General features: G+C 42.9%; 1 protein-coding gene across 1 annotated transcript in view; it reads left to right on the top strand.

Moving 5' to 3' along the window:
• CLEC17A (C-type lectin domain family 17, member A) overlaps positions 1-7785 on the top strand; it is a 17495-nt gene extending 9710 nt beyond the window's left edge. The window contains exons 11-12 of the mRNA XM_004688233.1: positions 2417-2526; positions 7653-7785. Of these exons, the coding sequence (XP_004688290.1) occupies positions 2417-2526; positions 7653-7785 (243 nt within the window). The remainder of the gene's footprint in view (positions 1-2416; positions 2527-7652) is intronic.
• The last annotated feature ends 2359 nt before the right edge of the window (positions 7786-10144 follow it).

Genomic DNA, 10144 nt, shown 5'->3' with positions numbered 1-10144 from the left:
TTTCCATAGTGGTTGTACTAGTTTGCATTCCCACCAGCAGTGCAGGAGAGTTCCTTTCTCTCCACATCCTCGCCAACATTTGTTGTTGCTAGTTGTTTTAAGATATGCCATTCTCACTGGGGTGAGGTGGTATCTCATTGTGGTTTTAATTTGCATTTCTCTTATTACAAGTGATCTTAGACATTTTTTCATATGCTTGTTGGCCATTTGCATTTCTGAAGAGGTGCTGATTTAAAAAAATATTTATTTATTTATGCATACAAGAACTGGTGTGTAAGCCAGAGGTGGGGATGGCGGTGAGAGGATTCACCAGAGAGAGTGGGGAACAGAACTACTGAAATACACTGCTGAGGGGAGCAGAGGGTGAGATAGGAGAGGTCTGCTGCACCATGTGGGTCACCTCTCTGGTCTGGGATCCACCTTGTCCTGCATTGGCTGCTGAGGGCTTGATAGCGCTGAGACTTTAACACCTGCACCACCAGGGAGTCCCAGGAGCTGCTTTTAACCATGGTATTTTCCTCTTAAACTTTTATCTTTGGCCCAAGTCCTTCATTTTTTCCCAAAAGCTTTTTTGTTTTTTTAAACTGAGTTAACATTGGTTCACACCTCAACAAGCATATATGTCACCTCACGGCCATCACCAAGTCTGCTTACCACCCAGCCAACTCCCTTTACCTGTTCCTGCCCACCCCCTGCCACTCTAGGCTCCTCTCACAACAGTTCTGTTGTTTGTTTTTGTGTGGTTATTTGCTTTAATTCTTTATGTATAGTCACATGTAAATGACATCATATGGTGTCTGTCTTTTTTCATGACTGTATTCAGCATAGTCATGTCATATTGTTACAAATGGCAAGATTCCATCTTTTTCTTGTAGCGAGTGGTATTCTATTGTGTATGTGTGTACATCTTTATCCACTCATCAGTTGTTGGGACTTAGCTTGTCTTCATGTCTTGGCTATTGTGAATAGTACTGTAATAAACAGAGGGGTGTATATGTCTTTTCAAATTAGTGCTTTCATATTCTTTGGCTGGAGACCTAAAGTGGAATTTCTGGGTCACATAGTAGATCTACTTTCAATATTTCAAGTAACCACAGTACTATTTCCTATATGGGCTGCACCAGTATACACTCCCAGCCACAACCGGGTCCCCTTGGAGACTCAGCACTATCAAGCTATTGGCAGCCAGTGCAGCACAAGGTCGATCCCTGGCGAGGGAGCTGACTCCTGTCTCACCCTTTGCTTCCCTCAGCAGTATATTTCTTTCATTTTCTCCCCACTTTCTCTGGTGAATCTGCTCACTACCCCCTCACCTCTGGCTTATACCCCAGTTCTTGTATGCATAAATAAACAAATAAATAAATAAATATCTTTTAAAAAGCAACACTTCTCCAAGCAAAGTGATTTGTGATGGGACAAGCCAGAGGAAGTGGTGCCTGGGGTAAAAGTGGGGAGATGGCTTCCTTCGTCTCCATACCTTGCCTTACTATTTCTTGTCTTTTTGATACAAGCCAGTCTCAATATGTGAGGTGATATCTTGTAGTTTTGATTTGCATTTTCCTAATAGTAAGCAATGATGAAAAATTTTCATGCTCCTATTGAAAGTCTGACCTCTTTTTTTAAGATTTATTTATTCATACAGAACTGCAGTACAGGCCAGAGGTGCGAGGTGGTGAGAGAACTCACCAGAGGCAGAGTGGGGAGCAGAACAGGCAGATCGACATAGTACACTGCTGAGGGGAGCAACAGGTGATCCAGGACAGGTCTGTTGCGCCACGTGGGTTACCTCTGGGGTGGGGATAGAACCCGCGCTGAAGCAGCTGCAGCTCGCTTGCAGTGCAGCACCCTAACCCAATGAGCCACTAGGAAGGGCCCAGGTCTAACTTTTGAAATACAAAATCCAGAAAATCCTATACTATTCTTTCTTTTCCCTTTCACCTTATTTTTCTGAAGCAATGGGTTCTTTGACTGCCTGGGTGCTTAGCACAGTGATTTGGGACAAAGGTACCAGGGAAACAGAAATATCAGTTGTAATAGTTATAATGTTCGGTAAGTGTTAGAATGCTAAATGTCAGGTGATCACAGTATTTACTGACAGCAGAACACTGTTTTGAGTGCTTTATGAATGCATCGAATCCTCACCATAACCCTTTGAGGAGATAGATGTTATTGTCATTTTATTTACAAATGAAACTGGGGCATGGGACAGATCACAGGTGTTGGTAGAAAGAATCAGTAGAATGGCTATTCCTGCTGCGCATGCGCAAATGTGAGGCCAGTATTTCTGCTCCCCACTGCCATGAGGGCTGGGAGGGACATGAGAGGCCCTAGGGGCAGCATTCAAAAAGCCCCAATGTATGTGGCACAGAGCAGAGGGATATATAGGAGAATGACTGAGTGGAGCTTGTACTTGCAGAACTTTGTGGCCAAGGTTCACGGCTCTCCACGGGTGTACTGGCTGGGGCTGAGTGACAAGGAGCGGGAAAACGACTGGAAATGGCTGGACGGATCACCTGTCACATTAAGGCAAGTAGCCTGGGCTTATGGGGTCGCTGCTCCTGTGGGATTTTTTTTTAAAATTTCCATTTTAATAAATATTTTACATCATTCTTCCTTTTGGGCAATGCATACTTTCTCTCCTCAGGATGTAGTCCTGGTAAAATTCCCACCACCATTCACCTGTGCACCATCACCATAGTCCCTTGTGTAAGAACACATTCCCTCCCCTCTTTTGATCCCTCTCCTTCCCCTGCAGTGTCTCTGATTAATAGTCGCTGGTTTATTTTGTTTTTAAAATTTATTATAATGTTTTATTATAATTTTTTGGTTCCCCTACATTCTTCCTATAAGTGAAACCATCTGATATTTATCTTTTTCCTTTTGGCTTATTTCACTCAGCATGATCCCTTCCAGCTCCATCCATGTTTACTGTGAATGGCATGAGTTTATCTATTTTGATTGCTGATTAACATTCCATTGTGTATATTTACCACATCTTCTTGATCCAGTTATCCACTTGGGGGTATTTGAGTTGTCTCCATATCTTACATATTGTAAATAGTGCTGCAATAAACATAGGGGTGCAGGTAACCTTTTGAATTAATGTTTTTGTGTCCTTTGGATAGATTCCTAGAAGTGAAATTGCTGGGTAGCTCCATTTTTGGTAGACTGAGGAAACTCCACACAGCTTTCCAAAGTGGTTGGACCAGTTTGCATTCCCACTAGCAGTGTAGGAGAGGTCCTTTTTCTCTACATCCTTGCCAACATTTGTTGTTTCCTGTTTTTTTTTTTTTTTTAAGTATGTGCCATTCACACTGGTGTAAGGTGGTTTCTCATATAGTTTTGATTTACATTTTTTATATGCTTGTTTGCCATTTGCATTTCCTCTTTGGAGAAGTGTGTTGTTTAGCTCGTCTGCTCATTTTTTGGACTGGATTGTTTATTTTGTTTTTGTTGAGTCTCCTTATCTCTCTGTAGATCTTTGTGATCTGTCCCTTATCAGTAGTATTATGTGCATTTTTTTTCTCCCAGTCAGGATGGTGTCTTTTTGTTTTGGTTAATGTCTCTTTTGCTGTACAGAAGCTTTTTAACTTGATGTAGTCCCAGCTTTTCCTTCACTATCTTTGCTTTGGGGGATGTGTCTTTAATGATGTTACTGATATTTATGTCATGTAGTGTTTTGCTTATATTTCCTTTTTTCTATTTTTATGGTTTCAGGTCTAATATTATTGAACAGCCTAAGCTGACAAGTTCTCTAGAATCCCAGGTTGGGTTGGATGGGGGAGGCACAGGAGCCTCTGGGCCTTTAATTTTTCTTTGATTTCAATATCTTGATGTCTTAATACAACTGCCCAAATGTATCAAGTTCCCTGGGGCAGGTTGTGAGAAAAGAAAACTGAAAGGAGGTATGGCCACAGGACTACAGGAAGAGGAAGATCTCCCAATTAAGAAAATTGATTTACTGTTGGTTTACAAAGCTGCATCAATTTTGGTAATATACCTTAATTACTAGATCAATGTGTATACCACACCCCACACCCATCACCAAAATTCTAACAGCATTCATGGCGTTCACATTCATCCCCTGTACTCACTCTTCCTCCTTTGGTAACTGCTATTCTATTGCCAGTCTAAGAATTATTTTTGTTGTGTTTTGTTAGTTACTTTGCTCTGCTTCTTTATATTCCACACATGACAGTAACCATCCTGTAACTGTGTTTCTCTTTCTGACTTATTTCCCTCAGCACTATCACTTCAAGTTCATCCACTTGACGCCAGTGGCAAGATCTTGTCTGTTTTTCTTAATAGCTAAATAGTATTCCATCAAGTGTGCATATATAGAGTGTATATGTGTATTGATGTGCACACACAATCCCCCCTCATCACTCACACACCTTCTTTCTCCATTTATCTGCTCATAAGATCGTAGGTTGCTTCTATCTCTTGACTGCTGTGAATAGTGCTGCCGTGAACCTAGGGGTAAACACGTTCTTCTGAGTTAGTGTTTTCATATTGGAAGAGGAAAATTTTGGTATGCTGAAAGGATGCACAAGATCACATTTTAAAAAAAAAAAGATTTTTTTTTTTATGCTTACAGAACTGGGGTACAGGCCAGAGGTGTGGTGGGTGAGAGGAGTCATCAGAGACAGAGTGGGGAGCAGAACAGGCAGATTGATGAGGTACACTGCTGAGAGGAGCAGTGGGCAAGACAGGAGAGGTCTGCCACACCATGCAGGTCAGCTCCCTGGCATGGGTTCAAACTCATGGTGCAGTTGCTTCGGAGATCTCCATAGTGCGGTTCTTTTTTTTTTTTTTTTTAAGATTTATTTATTTGTGCATACAGAACTGGGGTACAGGCCAGAGGCTCAGGGATGGCGAGAGGCTTCACCAGAGACAGAGTGGGAAGCAGAACAGGCAGATCTACGAAGTACCCTGCTGAGGGGAGCAGCGGGTGGGTCAGGAGAGGTCTGCCACGCCATGTGGTCACCTCCGGGGCAGGCGGGAGTCGAACTCATGCAGAGGTGGCTTTAGCTTCTTAGTGCTGTGCTTTAACCTGCTGTGCCACCAGGGAGGGCCCATAGTGCGGTTCTTTAACCCATTGTGTCACTAAAGACAGCCCAAGATCGTATTTTTTTATGCTCTCTACATACATTAACATTTAACCTATTTGTTTATTACATTGTAAAAGGACAGGTTTATTAGAAAAAGGAGAAAAAGAGGCACCTGCGTAGTCACAAGGGAATAGGAGAGCTGCTCCACATTATTATTAAAAAAATTATTTATTTATTCATACAAACACTGGGGTACAGGCCAGAGGGGTGGGTGGGGGGGTGAGAGGACTCACCAGAGACAGAGTGGGAAGCAGAACAGGCAGATCTACTGAAATGTACTGCTGAGGGAAGGAGTGGGGGAGATGCCGTGTGGGTCAGCTCCCTGGCTGGGGATTGCACTCTGGCTGTTGCAGTCATAGCCCGGAGATTTAGCCCCTAGGCCACCAGGGAGGCCCTCTATAATTTATTTTTTATCAACATAACATTGCAGCATATTTTATATATTTCAGGTGTGCATCATTATCAGCATTCTACTACATTAATTTCATATTAAAAGTCTGATTCTATCCTTCATCATAGAATTGGCTCCATTTGCCAAATTTACCCACCCATCTTCCTTTATTAACGCATTTATTTAATCTTCTTAATTCTATGTGAAAATACCGTTCTTTCACTTCACCTTAAAGATGAAGAAACTATGAAGCATCGAGAGGTTAGGCAGCCCATGGCCGGTTACAGATGACAATGCCAACCAACCTGGGCCCAAAGTATATGCCCTTAGCAATTACAATTCATTTTGTCAAGGAGTTACATGTATTTTTGTTTATTTATTTGTACATACATACAAACAGAACTGGGGTGCAGGCCAGAGGTGCAGGGGCAGTGAGAAGATTCACCAGAGGCAGAGTGGGGAGCAGAACAGGCAGATCAACGAATTACACTGCTAAGGGGAGTAGCGGGTGGGTCAGGGGAGGTCTGTTGCACCATGTGGGTCACCTCCGGGACTGGGGATTGAACTTGCAGTGAAGCAGATGCCGCTCGCTTGCGGTGCTGCGTCCTAACCTATTGCGCCGCCAGGAAGGGCTGCATTTTTATTTAAAATAAATATAAACAAATTTTTCCCCATATGGTTTATACCAATTTATTCTCTTACCAGCTTGATTTCTATTACCCCCATTATGTTCATCAAACTTTTTGAACTTTATTGGCAAAATTACAGGCAAAAATGTAATCCTAACGTAGCATTTTTTGGGGTATAAATTCTACGTTAAGTTTGAATTAAGCCAGAACATGAAAATTATCTTATTTTAAAATGATACAACACTCCACCTACTCCTCTTGCTCTGAGAAGAGAGCCAACGTATTAACTGGCATGTCTTTTATAATGACTGAAATTGGGTATTTTTTATGTTTAATAGTCAAATGCATTTTTGTGTGAATTATCTATTCCTATACTTAGTATATTTTTATACTGGGATGTTGGTTTTTCTTCTTATTGGTTTCTAGGAGTTCTTGTTATTTAAGCGACATTTGTGTCCTTTCTGGCAATCTGATTTTTTAAAATTTAAGATTCCTAGGAGGAGGCATACAGCTCTGTCCGTAGAGACGGTGAGGCATGAGGCGGCTGGTGCATCCGCCTTCCAGCAGGGGGCGTTAGCTGTTAAGGGCTCACTAATAACTTTCTTCAGATTTTTTTTTTTTTCAGTTGCATGGAAGTCTGCTCACTTAGGCTACCGCTCTCTGACAGGGGTCAGCCCGCAGTTGATGTCTGACTAAGAGAAGCCTGAACCCCTTGTTTCAATTTGAGATAATTCTTTTGTGCTTCCTGTGTGAGCAGGTTGAGGCTGAACCCACATTCTTGTTAAATTCGTTCCCTGCTCTTTTTGCTTCTCTCACTCCCTCTCTTCTTTCTTAATAAATCCCATGTACTTCAATCTCTGAATCAGGCTCTGCTTTAAGGGAAGCTGACCTAAGATGTTATAATATCCTGCAGGTTGGGAGGATTGCGTGTGTAGAAGAAGGGTTCTTAGAGGAGGCAGAGATTGACCAGAGAGAAGAAATTGATTTAGGAGTGAAGTGCCAGGAATATCCTGATGAACAGAGAGCTAGAGCTGAATTTGGATGAACCCAGCTGGGGGGAAGGGGACTATGCACTATCTTCTGATACTGCTGAGAGACTGAAGACATTATTCAGGTGGAAAAACTAGAGTCATGAAATCTCTTCTCTTCTCCCCCACACCCCAATACTGTTTTTTACAAAGTAATAAGCTTTCCTTTTAAGTTTAAAGAAAAAGTGAGCAGAAGTACAGAGATTTTCTATATATCCATTGCTTTTCCATACACAGCTTCCTCTTTTATTAACATCGTGCATTAGTGTGGGCATTTATTACAACTGATGAACCCTTGTGGATATATTATTATTAACTAAAGTCTGCCATTTACATTACCAGTCACTCCAAATGTATGTACTATGGGTTTTGACAAATGCATGATGTCATATATGTCACTGCAGTATCATATAGAATAGTTGTTTTGTGGATCTGAAAATTCCCTCTACCCCACTTATTCATTCCCTCCCCACTTACTTTTTCCTCCATCCAGTTTCTGGGATCCACAGGAACCCAACAACCTCTTTAATGAGGACTGTGCCAGCATGAATAAGGGTGGCACCTGGAATGACCTCTCTTGTGATAAAACTACATATTGGATCTGTGAGCGGAAATGTTCCTGTTGAAGCCCAGGCCTTATGGGGGTCCAAGTGCCTCTTAGATATGAGAACCACCTGCCTTTCCATGGAAAGACCTACCTCTACATGAACTTACATGGATGTGCCCAAATGGAACCAGCAGCCTGGATGGAGCAACTTTCCTGGGTGAAGACTTGAGTCTTATTCAACTGGATGGTGTCTCAGTCCATTCAGTCTGCTATAAGAGAATACCCTAGTTCTGGTGGCTTATAAACAACAGAAATTGACTTCCTGAGCTGACTCCCTAGGCTGGGAAGTCCAAGAACACAGCCTAGGGAGATTCAGTGCTTGATGAGACTCTGCTTCTGAGCCCATAGTTGGCATCTTCTTACAGTGCCCTAATGCGCTTGAAGGGGCAAGGGTTCTCTCGAGTCTCTTTCAGGAATGCTCTGATCCCATGAAACCTCTACCCTGATCACTATTCCCCAATACATCACATTGGGGATCAGTATTAAAAAATTGAATTTTGGGGAAGGGTTGGGACACACAATTCAGTCTGTGACAGAGGGTGAAATGGAGGGACAGTCGGCTTGAGTGGAGCTTCCCAAATCTCTGAGCACGGCTCTTGGGAAGTGATGCTGGTTCTGGGGACTTGGGTTTGATGTTGGTGGTCCCAGCCCTTGGTTTCTTTGGACTGTCATGACTTGAGACTGGGAACCTACTGCCTGTAGGACGTAGATCAGCTTTTGGGAAGTAGGGGCAAAATTGTTCTTGACATGCAACATTTTCAATGCCCTGGATGAGTTTTGACCAAATTAGCTGGTGGAGTCAGACCTCTTCATGACTCGGTCCATGTAACTTTCTAGAAATGCACTCAGCTGAAAGGCAAGGTCCTCGCCCATGGTAGCCAGGCCAGCCATGAACTAATCACATCCTCAGGCCAGCAATGACGATATCTACCCAAATGTGCCCTTTAGCTGTTTGTGGTTTGTGAAGACCTTTGATGAAGTAATTCATTTTACTTCCTGGACCCTTTCTCTTGCACATATGATTTTCTCAAAAATGTCAGCTCAGGTCCTCCCTGGTGGTGCAGTGTGTTAAAGCATAGCACTATGAAGCTGCTCACAGCACGAGTTCGATCCCCCGCTGGAGAGGTGACCCACATGGCGTGGCAGAACTCTCCTGACCAACCCGCTGCTTCCCTCAGCAGTGTATTTCAGTCAATCCATCTTTTCTGTTCCACTCTGTCTCTGGTGAATCCTCTCACCCCTGCACTTCTGGCTTGTACCTGAGTTCTTGTATAAATAAATAAATCTTGGAAAAAAAAAGGCTCATTTTGTAGCCCTTGCGTGCTTTGTTAGCTTGCTAAGGGTATCATAATAAAGCCCTATAGCCTGGCTTAAACAAGAGAAATGTATTGTTTCTCAGTTCTGGAAGTTGGAGGTTGAGGTGTCAGTGGGTTGGCTTCTAGTGACACCCATCTCTGTGGCTTTTGGCTTGTAGGTGGCTGACTTCTTTGTCTCTTCACACCCTCTCCTTTGTGTCTGTGTCTAAGCTCCTCTTCATCCGAGAACACGGATCATAGTGGATTAGGATCTACTAATGACTTCACTCTAATTTAATGAATTCTTTAAAGACATTATCTCTGAATAAGTCACATTCTGAGGCATAGGGGTCTTCAGCATATAAATTTGGGATCCATAACAGTATATAATACCCACTAAAATGTCAGAGGTGCTCTTCCTAGTCCTTAAGAAAATAAAAAGTTCTCCCTAGATGGCTCACATTCCCTAAATGGTCCACCGCTGAGCACAACCCACCATGGCAAGCCCAAATTGTATCTCGGGATAGAAGCTTCTGCCAAATCATTCTGTTGATCAACAGATGTCCTTGACTGATCACAGATGCCCTTGATTTAGTTTTGATTGACACCAAGGAAGGTCTGTGCAGAGCAAGCAGTGGGTTGGTGAGCACTTCCTCTTGTTTGTTGCTCATCTCTGCACCTGTCCCCACCTCACCAGCATGGAAACCAGCCCCAACACAGCCCATAGACTGCAGAGTGGGTGGGTATCCTATTTTAAGCCCTTTTTCCAGGGCACCATTTGTTCAAGTGACTGTTGACTTGAGGTCGGGGAAGTTCCTGAATTTCAGAAGAGGGAACTTCAGTTTTTCCCAGCATGTAAGAATGTGTGTTGAAAAATGGGGAAGTAGAGGCTGCGGTTACATATTCAAGTAATGCTGTGGGCTCCATGTTAGCACTGGCCCAATAGCTCCTTTCCACATCTCTCACGATTGTCTAATTTCTTTTTAATATTTATTTATTTTTATGCATACAAGAACTGGGGTACAGGCCAGAGGTGTGGTGGGTGAGAGGGTTCACCAGAGACAAAGTGGGGTGCAGAACAGG

The sequence above is a fragment of the Condylura cristata genome, unplaced genomic scaffold, assembly GCF_000260355.1.
Source record: "Condylura cristata isolate star-nosed mole 26May11 unplaced genomic scaffold, ConCri1.0 scaffold00024, whole genome shotgun sequence".
Classification (NCBI taxonomy): Eukaryota; Metazoa; Chordata; class Mammalia; order Eulipotyphla; family Talpidae; genus Condylura; species Condylura cristata.
The sequence above is the reverse complement of the archived record's forward strand: the minus strand, read 5'-3'. Positions and strand labels throughout refer to the sequence as shown.